Raw genomic sequence first — 18090 nt, 5'->3', positions numbered from 1 at the left:
TTCACAGCTTTAATGAAACTTTATGGAGTTATAATACTTCTGCCAGAAGTGAATTTGGCCATCATCCTCAAGGGTAACCAGAAACAGAAAACAGTGTTTTAAGATGATATGTTAAATTCAACCCTTGCACAAGTCATGAGAACAGGATATGAATCAATATTATTTTTTAAGTCCTTGTTCATCAAATTTTTCTGATCTAAGTAAAAGAAGAATCCTTTTGGAAAATAATCAATAACTGGAAAAAATATCTCCAATTACCTAACTATGTTCATATAATCTAAACAAACTGTAAGTCTAATTAATATTACACTTCCCTGAAATAGTACACCAACATTTAGAATTACACAGTAGAAAATAAGTAAGTTTTACACACTTATTTTTAAGCAATTACATGGAGTCAATGATTTTTATGGAGAAGTAGGATCCACTTTGAGAAACAGTTGTTCTCATTTCTTTCTTCAGACAGAGTACAAAAGCCCCTCTGCTTACCTCTGCAGCCCAACCTCTAAACCCAAGGATAACAATTCTTTCTCATGCAAATCTTTAAGGCTGTGTTCATTAAGGAGTATTTGGACATAGGTTTTTTGAATAAGTAAACCTGAAATCACATTTTTAACATTTAAAATAACCTAATCCCTATCACAGATGATTCTCCACCACTGGACATTTTTATCGAATGTATGTTTGGTTAACATTGCTCTGGCTTCCTCACCACGCAGTTCTGCTTACATAATCATAAGCCAAGGACAGGTAGACTCACAATTTTAGTACAAGATCACCCTGTTTTGGATTATCAGATCTTGGATACACATTTTGGCTGAGAAAAGGGGAAGACGGAGACAGCTTTGGAACATAAGACAGCAATACACTTGTCTTTTTAAGTCTCACGAGTCTCAGAAATTGTTGAGAAAAGGCCAAAATGCAAGAAGATGCTGCAGTTAAAGGCTATTCCTTCTCCTAGTCTTGCAGCTTTAGGGAGCTGTGTTTCCTCTGTGTGGCATGAAATCTGCACTTGACCTTATAACAGCACAGAAGAAACAACACATCATACACGCTTTCAAACATACGTTTCAGAAATGAAAAGAAATACCACCTGCTTTGCGATAATATGAACACATGCAACAGCTTCCTTGCCTTGTTTCCTCACAATGTCACCTGCAAGCGGTAAAAAGAAACTCTCAATAGAAAAAGCATATTACACTGGCTCTGATCCCAATCCTGCTGTTTAAAGGCATCTGTAAATTCACCCCACTCCTCTACGGCTTTTTATAGGAGTTACCACCAACTGGAACAATCAACTTACCTATTGCAACAACTGATCAGTTTAACATTCACTACACAAACTATTGCTTGCTTGCTGAAAGCTGTTGCAAAAAACCCCCAAATATAGCTTACAGACACATTATCATCCCTAGCTGGCTCCCCAAACGACCATATCAACAAAGTTAAAAAAGGTTTATTTAATTAGCAGTCAGATTCCTATGGGTGGAGGTGGAGGCGGAGGCAACATCTGTCTTTGCTGTCTGTGCCAACACATTTATACAGCTTTTTTTTTGTGCCAGGAGCCTTTGAAGCATGTAATGTGGAGTGTGCCAGGATCAGCTTAAGTTTGAAAATGTTGCTTGCATTCAACAGCTGTGTTAAGATTTTTATGTCTTTGATAGAGCACATATATGTTTGGAGAGTACTGAAATAAATTATCCACTGCTATGGTTACCATGGAAAAATATACTGATGATCATACTTTATAAGAGTAGAAAGCACACTACAGTATGTGTAGGTGAACAGAAATTAAATTGGTGCTTGTATAAAAAAAATAAAAATTCTATCTTAGACTACCAAGCTAGTTTTTCTAGGAAATTTTTCATTTAAAGATGTATCGACTTTTTTTTTAAAAAAAAGGAAAGTTGTTTACACCTACCATTTAACCTAAGTTAGAAGAGACTTAAAAAACAGCTTGTTAGCAAAAGAAATTGGAAAAGTCTATATTTTCTAGAGTAGCATTGTTAGATGTCAAAATGCCATTGAAGAAATATATGAAATACTGATTCTTAGTATTTATATTTAAAAGCTGTAGCCAACCCTTATGTGACTTTCTCTTCTTTCTTGCAGCACAGATGAGAAAAAAGAGAAAAATGAAAAGTACTTTTCCCCCCTTAAACCACATTGAAACACTGAACATATGCATCATTCCATGACTTTAAAGCTCTTCCAGCTAGCAGATCCACATGAGTCAGCATCAGGCCACCAGAAGCGAAATTTGCTTGAGAAGTCACTGTCACTATACTGTTCGTTTTTTGGTAAACACGGAGATTTTGCCCTGTGATTCCAGTAGAACTAGGATTTTGGTTAACATCTTTATTAGCAGTTCAACCACTTTTGGCGGTCAGGGGTAATAAGTTCATTAACCTCAGAAAGGCTCCAAGTTTCAAAACAGTCATGAAAAATATTCATGAAAGGTTCTTTCTGCTTCCTGATGGATGGTAGCAATAGGATGCTTGGACACCAGCAAAAAGAAACATAGCACGATAGTGACAATTTCCATCAAAAAAAAGCAGTGCAAATGAAAGATTTGGTGCTGGTATCAGATAGGAGGCACAGTCCATTTTGTCTTTATAGGATACAGAGTGGAACAGTCTGCATTAGACCAATCAGAGAAACCTCCCAAAGGAGTTTATTCTGCTGCAGGTTTAGGTTTAGCACATAAATGGATGATGTTCATTAGCAGAAAGGGATTACTGTGGTACCTTCCAAACAAGGTACCCGCTCACTGAATCTGGGAAATAATAAAGCACTTTTCATTCACAAGTATGCTATTTTACAGAATTAACAGCTCCCTCATAGCATCCACTACAAAGACATGCAAGATAAATGTTGCAGAATCCTTTTTTTGGTATTGTTTTAAAAACAGGTGTATACATTTGAGTGAATTAAAAACTATCTTTCTAATCCAAGAACAAACAAACAAAAGGAAGAAAAAGTACAGCACAGAAAAGCTCAGAGACATCACTCTTGAGTAAAGCCTAACAAGAACTGCTAATATAATACTAACTGAAAAAGACCTCAAACTGGGAGAAGCTACCTTCCCACCATTTGATTTCTTTTTTTTTTTTTTTTCCCAGAAAAAGAAGAGCTTATACCTGATTTATAAATAAACAGAATTAACTATACAGAATTAAAAGATACTAGGCTCCATGACTGATTTCTCCTCCTAACTGAAAGAACCTGAAGAATACTAGTTTTTGGATAGTCTCTTGAATCAAAAAGATGAACCAGTAGATTTTGTGAGCAATTCATCAACTTTATTAAATCTTCAAAATTTTGCAAAGATAAAGTGAATGGAAATCTGTTCCTGAAGTGTAGCTGTCAATGATTCACTATTAAATCAGAAAGATGTATAGAGTAGGTGTCTTTTTTATGTCTGACATTAATTGTGATTTGGGTAAAAAAACAAAAATTAAGCAACAGAAAAGGCTTTGAAGACTATAACAGATTACAAACTAAACATCAACAGCATCATTATGACAACTAATGTTTTATTTATTTATGCTCCCATTAAAATGGGAAAGCCTGGATCAGGTGGAGGAAAGGAAAGAACAACTTGAGTGTCCAGAGGGAAAAAATGCTACTATACAGTGTAGGGAAAGGCAAAAATTACTGGGACAAAAATTATGAGACTGGGCAGAAGGCAATTTGTTAATTGGTCTTTTTTATTTTCATTCTGCCTAATCTCGTAATTTTGAGCATTTAATCCAGTTTCATGTCATGGTCTGTTGCTTTTTCTATTCAAATGGCAATTTCTGTATGTCCTGTGCTGCTTTAGCAGTAATAGTAGTGTTGTAACGAGGTTGATACACGGATAAAGGGAGAGCTAAAATGTATTATATTACCATCTGTTGCAAAAAACCCCATAAATTTGCGTGCAAAGAATGAGTATAAATTCAGATCATTTTGCTGAAGCTAGTTACTAGTAAATATTCATTTTATGAAACTAATAGCTCTTGAAATATAGACAATGTACATGACATAAAATTCAATACATTTTTTGCTGCCTTTTAAGAGTCAGATTGTATTGGGTCTGGCTGAGCTGGAGTTATTTTTCCCCACAGCAGCCCTGTAGTGCTGTGCTCTGTATTGGTAGCTAGAAAGGTATTGATAACACACCAGTGTTTTGGCTGCTGCTGAGCAGCGCTGGCACAGCATCAAGGCTGCCTCTCCAACATTTTTGCCCCCCCTCAACGGCAGGCTGGGGCCGGGCAAGATCTTGGGAGGGGACATAGCCAGGACAGTTGACCCAAACTGACCAAATGGATATTCCATAGCATATGACGTCAGCTCAGCTATAAAAGCTAAGTAAAGGAAGATGGAAGGGAGGGCATTCATTATTTTACGTTTGTCTTCTGGAGTAACCACTACGAGTGCTGAAGCCCTGCTTCCTGGGAAGTGGCCAGACATTGCCTGCCAATGGGAAGTAGAGAATAACATCATCTGTTTTCCTCTGCTTTCGCTTTATTAAATTGCCCTTATCTCGACCCACGAGCCTTTTGTTATATTTTCTCCCCTGTCCAGTTGAGGAGGGGGAGTGATAGAGAGGCTTTGGTGGGCACCTGGCAGCCAGCCAGGGTCAAGCTACCACATCCATATACCTGGTCTATAATGCACTACATTCAAAACCAAAACAGCATAATTTATTGCATCTTAATGTAGCATTTAGCCAAGTAACATATTTATTTCATCACACAGGTAGTAGACTATGTAGTTTTCCATGAAAGTTATTAACATGACGCAGATTGATTTATTTCTAATGGCGTACGCTAGAAGAAAACAGGGTATGAGGAAAGATTCGCAAGTCAAGAAATTTAATTAGAAGTGTTAGAACAAAGGTCTTTATTTCAAGGACATAACAACAAAGGCTAAAAGAAGTGGAAAGTTCATTTTGTGAATGTATGACAGTTCCTCTAACAGCAGCGGAAGTACTGGGTTACGCTGATGTCAACTTGGTAATAAACAAAAACACTTGGTGAAAAGAAGCAAGTCATGACAAACTCAGTGGCTTTTGTTCAAACCTCTGTCCAGTTTTTAATATTTTTACCTAGCCCACAAGGCTAAACAATGTTACTATGTGTTATTAAAAATGAAGGAAAGAGTGTGTGCGCGTTTGACTTCTTGCTATTTATATGTTTGGCTATCCGTTGTTTACATGAGAGAAACAAGACTGGCTTGACTGGAAGGTTTACTGCTAGGAGCGACATATCTGTTCTCAAATAAATCTTATAATATCAAAAGGTGTCCCTTCTGATAAGTATTTGCTGCTATGCAGGCATAAATGACTAGCCAGTAAACCAGAGATAATACAATACAATTCTGCTTCTGTGGAAAAATTCTGAAGCTATTCCAAGAACCTGAAGCCAGTGTCAATGCAACAACCTCTATGGTGACCAAAGTCACATATTTATCTCTGAATTATGCATAAAGTTCAAGAAAGGAAAACAAACACGTCCGTGGAAGAGAAGAAATGTGAATAAGTGATGAAAAGCCGAAGTGACCCATAAAGCACAAGCACAAACTGTTAAAAATTATGGTAAGAATAAATGAGTCATAGTTCCTTTTAAAAATTGACAAAATGACCGAGAGACCTCATTTATGAAATCCTATGCAAATTGCTTACTTTGGTTTTCCGCTGCACATTTTTTTCCTGAGTTGGGAACAACTTCTAATACTAAGGTTACCCTCTATTTCCCATTAATGGTTTACAATGTTATCAGAGTTAAACAAGTTGGCCTTAAATTTGACACACAGAATAACCTCTTTGGAAAGATTTTTTGGAGGGGAAAAAACAAAATCAGTCAAATAATCTGACAATTTTCTAGAATAAGACTAGAAAAATAAGTTTTCACCATGATTACAAATAAGGAAAACAAAGCAGAAATGTAGAATATATTTTAGAATGTTATACCATTTAGATTTATTTTATTTGGGGAAGGGTGGGGGGTAGAGGATATCTTGTACTTGTTGACATATCAAAAATTCTACCACAACTGAAAATGTATAGAAAAAGTACAGGAGTAGCTGGAAAATAAAGTTCTTCCCAAAGCACAGTTTCCACACTTTTAGTAGACAGGAGGATTTCTGTAAGGTGAGACCTCAACTCTCTTTCAGAGTTGAGCTGTCCTGGACTTTTCCAGCTGCCTTGGACTGAGAAGAAAGGGGTTTTGTGCTACAACAATACTGGAAGCTGTGGGCTCACCATATACTGGCACGGGACTGAAAGAAAATCTCTCTCCCTCCTGTGTATTTCACTTGAATGCACAAGAGATTAGAGAGAGACTGACTTTGCAGCTTCATGCTATATTCAGTATGATCTAATAGCGGGATAGGAAAGGCACAGACTTATTTTCGTCTTCACTACAAATTCTCACCCTTTCCTTTCTACTGACCTTAGGTCCAAGGCAGAGCGAGAGAGCTGGGCTAGCAAACTGATCTGGCAGATCCAAGCTGGAAAGAGCCCAGGGTAAAGCAACTTAAAGTAAGAACTTTAAGAAAAATGTGATGTATGAACAAAGCCTGCCTAGGATATGAGACACATATATTTTTATTAATAAGAGGCAGAAATTGCTCTCCTTTGTCACTGTGGGAAAGGCAGGAAGAAAGCTGTATTATTCACTCCAAATGAAATTTAAACTGGGATTTAGGAAAAACTTCTGTTTTAAAAACTCTAGCAATGATGAAATGCTGGAAGAGGATGCCCAAAGAGCTATCTCCATCAGTTAAACTTTTAAAGAACAAATTAGACAAATATCTGCAGTGAATCTACTTCAGTGTAAATTTTGGATTAGATGATCTCTTAATGTCTCTTCTGGCATTACATTTTTAAGGATTCCATTTGATATGTATTTGATATCTTAAATTCTAAAATATTTCTAGTATTCTAAAAGTTTCCTTAACACAGAAAAGTCTGCAAAAGAAACTGAGTTCCAAAAGGTTTCTTCCATCATCATCAGTTATTAGTGCCTCTGGAGCCACTTACCTTGGATTTTTCCTGCAGCTATTGAGTCTTTCTAAAAATCATGATGCAATTACCTATATAGCTAGAATACTTCAAAAACAAGACCTCTCTATTCTCATTCCCCTTAAGGCCATGATCACTGAAAAAAATAACATGGTTATCTATTAAGCTGTCGTGGTTTAACCATCCCCAGCAACAATATGCCCCATGTATGCTTCTGCTTCACAAAATGTTCTTACCACTTAGAAAAAAAATCAGAGAAGAAATAGCTACAGATAGCTGTGGTAACAACCTTCAATTACGAACAACCAAATATACACATTTCAGATTAATTGATTTGGACACAGTATGCACTGTTATAGATAGAGAAAGCTGGGGTACATGGTACCTCATCTAAACACTGAAATGCAGGACTTGCTGTTACATCAGTGGATCCCTCATCTCGGCTATAAACTGTTGGAGCTAGAGCACAGACAGGCTGCTCCTTCTTGATTTCCAATTCTGTGTCACTGGAACTGGAACTTTCTTCACCAGCCTGACTCATTGTTTGAAGTCCTAGGAAGTAACAAAAACCCAAAAATACAGTTAATTAGATCCAGGGATATATATGACTGTGCAAGATAAATGTGTAGTGTAAAGCATACAACATCGACATGCGAGACCTACGTTCAAACAACAAAAGTCACAACGTGAGCAAACCAGGTGTGTCTACAGTTATAACTTCATGAAAGACTTGTAAAAGGCTGCACTATCACTCTATCGTTGTCTGAGTATCTTTAAAATCCTCTAATAGTTGGCTGTATTACTTTCACATAAATGTTAGACAACATGCAAAACAATATTTCTTAAAGAACAGGCACTGAATAATAGGTTTTGGCTGGAAAAGGCCTCTGGGGTCATCTAGTCCAATCTCCTGCTCAAAGCAGGGCTAACTTCAAAACTAAATTAACTTGCTTAGGGCTTTGAGCAGCTGAGTTTTGGAAATCTGTTAAACTGGGGAGTCCAGCCATTGCCTTCAGGCAGGTCCTTATAAAGGAAATCCCCAAGTGGATGGGACTTCTATAGGTATAACTGCTATAAACTTTTCTCTGTCATTTCCATAAGATTAATCCAAGAATGTTTTTCCCCTTCTCTCCATCCAATGTAAGCCCATCCTTCACAGTGTCTGTTGACCTTGCAAAAGGAACCCCTTCACAGAACACAGAGATCTTGAGTACAAGAACTGGTCTAACTTGTGTGATTAATATCATTATTCATGTTTTTAAGTCATTGCATAGCCATACTTAAAAAAACCCAAACCCAAACCCAACAAATAAACCCCGAAACCATACAAAAAGAGAAAACATGATATAAAATCTGAGAACAGGAGGTACAAAAATACTGGAAAAAATAATTATTCTGAAATCTCCTCATGTCAGAGCTCCTATGTAGTACTAACATTTCAGTTATGTACCAGGTTACAGGTTTAGTATCTGTGACCTCTGAAATAACCTTGAAAAATATCCAAGTCAGCTAATTCAAGAGTAATAATAAAACTCACAGGATTCAAGCTTTATTTTGATCCCTAGTACAGTGTGGGAATCCCTTTTTTCTTCCCCAAAAGAAGGAGCTTTGCAAGAGGCTAAAATCCAAATTTTATAATCATAGCTTGGTATAAGCTTTATCCTGAAGATTTCAAATTAGGTAACACAGTTTTTTAATAAATACACAGAAAGAGAAATAAAAGAAAGTTGGAACAAGTAGGGTTGTTGGAAAAGATAACTTTCCTACAATTATATTTGAGAAAATCCCACTTTTATAGCTCTCATTTAGGAATAGAAATCTCTTAAGATTCTTGCATTAGGAACAGCTAGATCAAGGATATTTATTAATTACTTCTGAACAAGATGAGACCTAATGTCATCAAGTTACTATAACTTCATGTAACTTCACTTTGTGTTTACTATCTCAGTCCAGCACTTGAGAATTATGTTCCCAGGCATCGATCATCAGAACTGTCTGAAGTGTGTGAAAATGCCGAGATGAAGAGGGAAATGGGAGGTGGAATACAAGGGGATACAATGCTCCCGGTACCCTGATAAGACAGCAATGTCTATCAGGTTGGTACTTGTCATTATATCAAATGCCAGTTAATAGCTGCCAAAAACGTCTTCTGGCATAACACCACATTAAGAGCTTTGTATATTCAAAGAGTTTTAAAATACCTTTTGCAAGAAGGCAGCATAAAACAAGAAACAAACATTTCAGGAGAAATATGTAAAGACAGCTGCGATGATTAAAGAGAGGCAATAAGCATCTTACAGAAGGAAGAGAGGGGTCAGAAGGACTTCCGAGGCACACAGAAATCTTGCCATGACATAGGGAGTCAGGGGAGCCATAGAGTATTTGCAGAGCAAAGCACAGTGGAAAGAGGAGACACAGCGCACATGGAGGAATTCAAGAATTCCTTCACAAGTTCTCTGAAGTTGGCTTTAGATTAAATGAATAGACAAATCAGTATCACAGTATTTTAGTTCAAAATTTTGGGAGAAAGATTGCCAACTTCTGCAGGTGTTCACCTGACAGCAGCAGGTCTTTCTAGATTAATTATTATGCAGAATAACTACTCTGCAGAGAACATCGTATTCTGCTGTTGGACAAAATCATTACAAAACACATATCAGCTGCCAAAGATGCAGAACCCACCTCAAATTAGTCAGTCTTGACATCATTCAGCCTTTCTCTGCTGAAAGAGAGCTTTTTATTATAAATCAAGGACAATCAAAATTACAACTGTAATAAAATCAAGAAAAAATTTCAATAGTATATACCAGATATCTCCAATGAAACAACCAGAGCAATTTTGCATTCCAAAGCCAGAAAGCTGACAGTTAAGAAAAATTTAATTTCTTTTTATAATTGTGGTAGGAAGATGTATATAAAAATGTTGCATTGTGTGTATCTACCGGTTGAAAAGTCACTTGTCTATAAAGGTAGTGAAATTTAAACTGGCGAGTTTATGACTTTCTTCAGTGCTGTTTGGAATTCCTTCAGGAACATTTTGACTTTTAGAGAGATTTCAGCGGCTGTATTTGCTTATGGAAAAAAAAGCAATTTCATGATCCCTCCTGGAGGAGTCAAAACATTGTGAAACCACTGTAAACATCATAGATGCCAAGAAATAAACTCTGAAATACTGTACATAAACATGTATACACATTTATAAATAGAGAGCAATTTTTCATCTATAAAGAACTGCTGAATATTTTAGCATATGCATTTCATGTTTATGGCTGCTGCTGCTGCTTTATTTGTTCCTCTAAACATGCTGGAAGAATTTAGACAGAGGGAAAAGCACAGTGTCAGAAATTCTAAGCAGAACAATGCCAAAACCCGAGACCTTCATGGGTGGAGGCATTTTTGTCGATACTTATATGTGAAACATAGAGTTGACACCAGTCAAAAAATACACTTCCTCACAGTATGGTAGTACAGAAGAGTCCTCACCAAGACTCCAATTTGATGGGCAGGGAGAGAACAAAAACAATCTTCTGAATCTGAAAAGTTTGTAATATTATGTTAAGACACAACTATAGACAGCTGAGACAGAGGAAAACAATTAGCCCTAGCTAGTGTGATAAGCGCTAGTGTCCACTCCTTTTTAAGAGGGAAGGGGACAGGCTGTAACAAAAGATATGTACGTTTATGGGACATCAAAATAAGTTTAGCATTCTTCAATTACCTACTACATAATTAAATTTAAAATTCATCTTATACAAAATTGGATATATAAAGTTCAAAAAGTGGAAAATTTGTATTTTTGCTGTATCTGATAAATAAACAGTCTAATTCAGATAGAAATGAAAGTTGGCATGATTTCTAAATTTACAGAATAGTTCAACAAATATGGATGTTTTCAAACTGTAGAACTGCAAGTAATATCACAGCCTTAATCCAACACACAGAATTGCAGAGAAAGGGAATTACAAGTCTGTTTTGCAACCTGGGTCAAATCAGGCTGAGAACTGTCTTGTGAAACAGCTTCACGACAGCAATAATAATAAAAGTCGGAACTCAGATTCCCAAGACTAATGCCAGCACCTTTACTTCAGTATCTCTTTAGCAAACAGCAATGTTCATATACAAGTCAGTGCAGAATCCAGAGAGGTGATACTTAGCTGCACTGACTCTTTCCAGAGTGACAGATGCAAAAAGTAGTAACATTTCATTCTGAACATGACGAGATGCAGCTCCATGTATGAAGATGCATCAACTAGACTAATTAAGAAGACACAAAATTTATAAAAATCTCTGTTGAGGAAACTACACTTCAACGGATCGACTTCATTAACATATACCAATGAGCCCCTTTAAACTTTATCTTAATCCCTTGCATTTATAAAATTAGAATCATAGAATCATTTAGGTTGGAAAAGACCTTTAAGATCATCAGGCCCAACCATTAACCTAACACTACCAGGTCTACCACTAAACCATGTCCCTAAGCACCACATCTACACGTCCTTTAAATATCTCCAGGGATGGTGACTCAACCACTTCCCTGGGCAGCCTGCTCCAATGCCTGACAACCCTTTCAGTAAAGAAATTTTTCCTAATATCCAATCTAAACCTCTCCTGGCACAACTTGATGCCATTTCCTCTTGTACTGTCGCTTGTTACTTGGGAGAAGAGACAAACACCCACCTCGCTACAGCCTCCTTTCAGGCAGTTGTAGAGAGCAATAAGGCCTCGCCTGAGCCTTCTTTTCTGCAGGCTAAACAAACCCAGTTATCTCAACTGCTCCTCATAGGACTTGTGCTCCAGACCCTTCACCAGCTTCACTGCCCTTCTCCGGACATGCTCCAGCACCTCCATGTCTTTCTTGTAGCGAGGGGCCCAAAACTGAACACAGTATTCGAGGTGCAGCCTCACCAGTGCTGAGTACAAAGGGACGATCCCTTCCCTGGTCCTGCTGGCCACACTATTTCTGATACAGGCCAGGATGCCGTTGGCCTTCTTGGCCACCTGCACACACTGCTGGCTCATATTCAGCCGGCTGTCAACCAGCACCCCCAGCTCCTTTTCTGCCAGGCAGCTTTCCAGCCACTCTTCCCCAAGCCTGTAGCGCTGCATGGGGTTGCTGTGACCCAAGTGCAGGACCCGGCACTCGGCCTTGTTGAACCTCATACAGTTGCCCTTGGCCCACCTACCCAGCCTGTCCAGATCCCTCTGTAGAGCCTCCCTACCCTCGAGCAGATCAACACTCCCATCCAGCTTGGTGTTGTCTGCAAACTTACAGAGGGTGCATTCGATTCCCTCGTCTGGATCATTGACAAAGACAGTAAACAGAACTGGCAGCAACACTGAGCCAATAATTAGAAAAAGATTCAGGTTCAGAAAAGCATCAGTAAGATTTTGATACCAGTCACACAGTCTTACCCTTCAAGCCCATGCTTTTTGAATTTCAAGCACAAAGGGGAAAAAAAAGTATTAAGCACATTATTTTTCTCTGCCATTGTTACAGAATTAAAGGTATGAATTCATGATTAGAATAATATTAAACTATTTACACTGTTATTGCTGGAGGCAAAAACTATTATATGTTGAAGAGTATGTGTTAAAATAATATCTTTTCAATTACAACTTTTGTATGAATGTACATTCAAAATAATTTATAATTTCAGTCTGATAACATCAGGCCAGACTGGGAAGTCTGTGGAGTCAATTAAAACAATGAGCAGTTATTTGTGTAAGTAGTCTAACTCCAGTGGAAATATTTATGGAAGTAGCTAATTACTAGTATCACATGCAGGTTCGCAACTGGACTTATAGATGGTACATTATACATTGACATGTATGCTACTTTCCTTCCTGATGGAAATTATCAGTTTCTTAATATATTCCCTCCCTCATTCTTTGCTGCCACACAAATCTGATCTGTTTCAGTTAAAGCTGGGTTAGTTACATTGGTGTAGACTGACAGGTAAATGCTCCAACTCACAAGACATTTTTTTTGTTTAACACAAGTCTAAGGTTTAGCCAGGTTTAAACAAATGGGTGTAAATTCACGTTAAGCTGAGCTGAGGCCATAGACATAGATCTCCTTCCACAGCCAGCTGCATCCACGGATGTTACGTATTATTTCCTTCTCTTGCAGGAGGAGATACCTTCCTCATCAACACTGATCTGCAAGAGGAACAGCTTTATGACTACTTTCTCAGGCAAAATCAGCTAAGGCAGTCTGAAAAATTTCAACCAATGTTATGAGCTCAATTGGCTAATTTTTCTGGACGTTGCTACGGAGCACCTTCCCATCTGCCTGCAGGCAGTGAGGATGGCAGGAGACGGGCAGTACCCAGAGCAGGGAGGCAATGAACAGAACCTTAGATGAACAGTGAGGCATAGAATCATAGAATCATTTAGGTTAGAAAAGACCCTTAAGATCATCAAGTCCAACCATAAACCTAACACTGCCAAGTCCACCATTAAGCCATGTCCCTAAGTGCCACATCTACACGTTTTTTCAATACCTCCGGGGATGGTGATTCAACCACTTCCCAGGGCAGCCTGTTCCAATGCTTGATAACCCTTTCGATGAATAAGTTTTTCCTAATATCCAGTCTAAACCTCAGGATATTTATCTACATCTTCATGCTACCTCTTTTTGCACACAAATATTAGAAAATAAAAATTAGTCTGAAAACAAGACAACTGACTTCGTGTTTCACGCTGCATTAGTTAGAAAAATTATGTAATGTAGTTGGAACATCAGAACAGCAATATCTACTCAGACCAAAAGCTGATCTAGCTCTGCATACTTCCAGCCATCACCAGATGCCTGGGGACAGAAGAATCCACCAGTCATAGTGTGGTGATGCTTCCCTGAACTCATCCCATCTTTGAACTCATGCAAAACTTCCATTATCTGCAAAATCCAGGGGAATGGAGATTTTCATCTTATCTCTGCATGATGTGAGCAACAAGTGCTTTTTGTTTGTTTTAAATCTGGCTCCTCGATGCCACCCAGTTCTTATACTGGATGAGTCACTGAATAATCACAATATTTCTATGCCACTAGGTTTTTTCTAACATTGTATATTCATTTGATAATCCTTTTTCCAGGCTGAAGAAGCCAATCTACCTGCTGTCACTGGCATGGAAGCCCTTCTCTGCTTTACACTGTCCTTGTCATCCTTCTCCAAAACTTTGCCAGTTCTACCATATCCTCTTTAAGGAGAAGGGAAGAGATGAGAGCTACAGATAATATTAATTACATAGGAGTACCATGGATTTATTCAATCACACAGTGATCTTTTCATCCCCTAAAATTTTTTATTTTCTAAATGCTTCTTTCCTAAAGTTAAAGCTTACAGTCTTCCAAGCAGCAGACCTATTTTAACTGGGAAGAGCCTGTGCTTCAGCATGAAGGGATGTATCTTTAAACAACAAAGCTATGCCAACATTAAATGATCATTAAAATTAAAATTACATCATGTACAATAGGGCATTATAATATGCATGTATTTCAGAATGGATTGTTTGATTTGACTGTACAACCTCATAGACAACTACTTTGGGAGAATGAGAGCACAACGCACACCTAAACTGCATAACAATTTCTGTTATAAGTTCCATTGTTTCTCCTTGTTTTTAAGTTTCTGCTATTTGGGATGGAATCACCCTGAGCCGCACAAACTTTATCTGCTGGAGTTCTAATTAGATATGGCTAAGACAGGGAGAATTTGAATGGTAAGATTTGCCACTTCCCTTTTCATGTGGTTTCCATGAGGAACTTAATTTCCTCAGAGAATTTCTGGTAGCATGACAAACAAAAAATCCCTGAAATCCAAACCATTGTGTGCTTTGGAGACTGCCTCCCTCTGCCATTTCTGAGAAGAAATGGTTACCATCACTATACACACACTAAAATACTGAGGGAAAAACAAAGCATGCTTTGCCTACCCACTGAAACCTAGACATGCTTTGAGAACTAAGGCTCAAGGAAGCAGTTCAGAAATACATCACTGAAAAAAATACGAATTACAAAATACAAATAAAAGAACTAAACCAGTGTAATACAAATATTTCGTAATAGAAACACATGAGAATTTTTAATAAAATTGGAAAAAATATCCTGACTACATGAGAATTTTTAATAAACTTGAAAAAAATATTCTGACTACAAAATTCTTAAGCCTTATGATATGGAGGAATGCTGATAAGTAGCTAGCCCTGTGTGCAGTGAACTTTGCCCAAACGCTGGATGTTAACTCAAAGTGTTCTTGCATCTGCAGGTAGGAGCCTCAGCATGGGTGTAACACCAGCAAGAACACTCCTGCAGGGCGGCCCCATTTTCCTGAGCAGTGAAGTCACATTATTTCTTCATTACAATTATAGCAAATGGGTGAACTTAATCCTGCCCAGGCAGACTAAGTTTATGCCCTGTGGGGACCTGAAGCAGTCTGATCTTATTCTGTGATTAATTCCAAATATAAAAGTTCAAAAAATGTATTCCTTCCACAGCCTCTCCTGTATATTCTTTTTATTTAATTCCTCTTCCCTTGAAATATCTCTCTCACTTATCTTAGCCTAAAAGCACCTCTGATAATGCTCTGGCTTTAAAATCTATTCTATAACACTTTATAACGTCCAGTTTTTGTTATTTTTTGCATGAAATACAGAATATTCTTTGGCCTGAACCAACACTGTAAGTAAATATATGGCAAAATATATGGCAAAATGGCTAGTAAGCATTGTAATTCACTAAGGAATCACGCAGGCATGTTGAAATTGGAGCTCTAATATAAATCTTAATTTATAAATTTGATATAGTTTTCTTTTCCTGCAAGTGACAAGTCAGAAAATTAAAGATTAAAATAAATCTCATTTTACGGTTGGACTCTGCTGTGTGCCATACCAGCTGATATGGGATAGGCTGGAATTCAATCAAGAGCATTGAAATGAAACTGAATCAATATTATAGTCAAAATATAGATGGCATAAGTAAAACATGAAAAACATGAGGTTTCATATGTATGGAGAAAGAAGAACTTCTTCCTAGCAATTACTTTTATTGTTTTCTTCAGTATTTTTAACCATATAAGTGAGCTTAGACTGTATCTAATGAAAAAAAACCAACACAAAGCAGTGAAATGTACACATAGGTAAGGCTTAAGCATCTTTGAATGGTTTCTTGAACAAAGTTCTCAATCACGCAAAACTTGACAATATTAAAGATGATGCATAGCATAGTACAGAGCCCAACCTGATAAACCTCTGCCTACGTGAGGAGCATCAAATACCAAGATACTGGAGGAAAAGGAGGCAGTTGGAAAGCAGCACTAGCGTTTAAGAGGAGGTAGGAAACAATGATAAGGAACAGCAGCACTGACTGCAGGGAGAAAGCGGTGGCAGTAGTAGGTCCCACCTAACCAAAGACCTGGGATTCCCTTTGAACAGTCCGTTAATAGAGTTCTTTGTTGAATTGGCTGTCATCTAGTGGAATTATAGCACATTGCACCACACTTCTTACAGGTCTGTAACGGTTTCCCTGACAAATTCTCTAACAAACATTTAGATTTGCTATTTGGTCTCAAGAGTGAGAATTTTGTAATATTTTTTCCAAAAATCAACTATTTCTGAAGATGTGAAAAAAATTATTTCTATCCCCTGTCATGTCCCAAGATATTTCTTGATACATTTTTGTCTTTCTAGAACTATTTTCCTATACTAAACTGTCATATGGCAGGCTGGCCCTTTTTGTGTTTCATTTAATGATTTTTGAGACTGAATAATGTAAACCAATGAAATAATTTAACTTGAAGGGCCTTATTGATGAATATGAATGTTTATTAAACTTTCCACAGTGAAAATTACAGATGGACCAAAAAGCTAGGGCCATCTTCTTTCCTCTTGGACACTCAGATCTCATTTCAGATTCATAATCAATGCCAGACAGTGATAAAAATGGAAAGGAGGCTAAGGAGATGAAAGGAGCTTGATGACCAAATATCACATTGCACAGCTTGCACAGTTATTTTTGGAAAAGAAGAAAAACAACACATGGAGTACAAAAGGCAGCAAATAAATAAAGTAACAGACCCAGATTTTACTATTTCTTGTGTTGCAACGTAGCTAAGACAACGCACCTTTCTGTGCGCGTTACACTCTCGTTATTGGCAGTAAATGACATCTATGACAAGAATGCAGCCCCTGTCTTTACATGATCTATGGCCACATCCCCTACCTCTTCTTTTTTTTAAAATCATAGTACAGTGATAATGTGGACTATGAAGTCCCTAAAAGTCTTTCTAACCGAATTCAGGAGTTCCCCACTTGTTTGTAAACCCTATAAGGACAATCGTCTCATGACGTATTTGTACACAACTCAGGAAAATATTTATTTGGCTGGCTTTAGAACTGCTAGGCTGTTTGTTAACTCCTAAAAATCAGTCACAGTAAATAACATGTTAACCGAGCTGCCTCTACAGAGACCAATTCTGGGGCTCTGCGACACCACTTTTGAAAAAACTGTTTTTCCAGCACATCTGCCAAACTGCTTCTTCATCCTCTGACCGAGGACATTTCAACGCCTGCGGTCTCACTGTAGGCTTAAGCGTAACAAAGACCAGGCTGCCACCCAAAGCCCCGCCATTTCCCCCTTCCCATTCCTCTCTTCTTCCCTGCGTCCTCCTTGCAGGCGTTAAATCCCGTGGCTGCAGAGGCTGCTGCGTCAGGGAGCTGAGCAGGCTGAAACCCAAGCAGCACGGCTCTTCCATTGGAAACCGCGGCTTGGCTGCACCACGATCAGCCCGAGGGGACCACGGAAAAGGCCCTCACGCCCTGAGGCACCTCGTATTCTCACGCACGAGGTGGCACCACCCCGGCCCCCCGGAGCGGGGGGAAGACTCCCGGCACCCAGGGAGGCGGGCGGGCCCCGGCCCACCCGGGACGCCTCAAACAGGACTGAGGCGGCCCCGAGGCCCGGCACCGCTGGACTCGCTTCCCACCTCTGCGTTAGGGCCGCGGTTTTGCCTCCCCCGATCCCGACCCCGGTCCCGGCCCCGGACGCCGCAAGTCCCTCCAGGCCGCGCAGACCCCGGCCC

At 38.5% G+C, this 18090-nt stretch overlaps 1 protein-coding gene across 1 annotated transcript in view; it reads right to left on the bottom strand.

The window, feature by feature from the left end:
• The window catches only part of CCDC146 (coiled-coil domain containing 146), a 74243-nt gene extending 61806 nt beyond the window's left edge, over positions 1 to 12437 (bottom strand). The window contains exons 1-2 of the mRNA XM_010581102.1: positions 12425 to 12437; positions 7395 to 7561 (exon numbers count right to left, since the gene is read on the bottom strand). Of these exons, the coding sequence (XP_010579404.1) occupies positions 7395 to 7561; positions 12425 to 12437 (180 nt within the window). The remainder of the gene's footprint in view (positions 1 to 7394; positions 7562 to 12424) is intronic.
• Positions 12438 to 18090: the final 5653 nt, after the last annotated feature.

This window comes from Haliaeetus leucocephalus, unplaced genomic scaffold (genome assembly GCF_000737465.1).
Source record: "Haliaeetus leucocephalus isolate CR32 unplaced genomic scaffold, Haliaeetus_leucocephalus-4.0 Scaffold751, whole genome shotgun sequence".
Lineage (NCBI taxonomy): Eukaryota > Metazoa > Chordata > Aves > Accipitriformes > Accipitridae > Haliaeetus > Haliaeetus leucocephalus.
The sequence above is the reverse complement of the archived record's forward strand: the minus strand, read 5'-3'. Positions and strand labels throughout refer to the sequence as shown.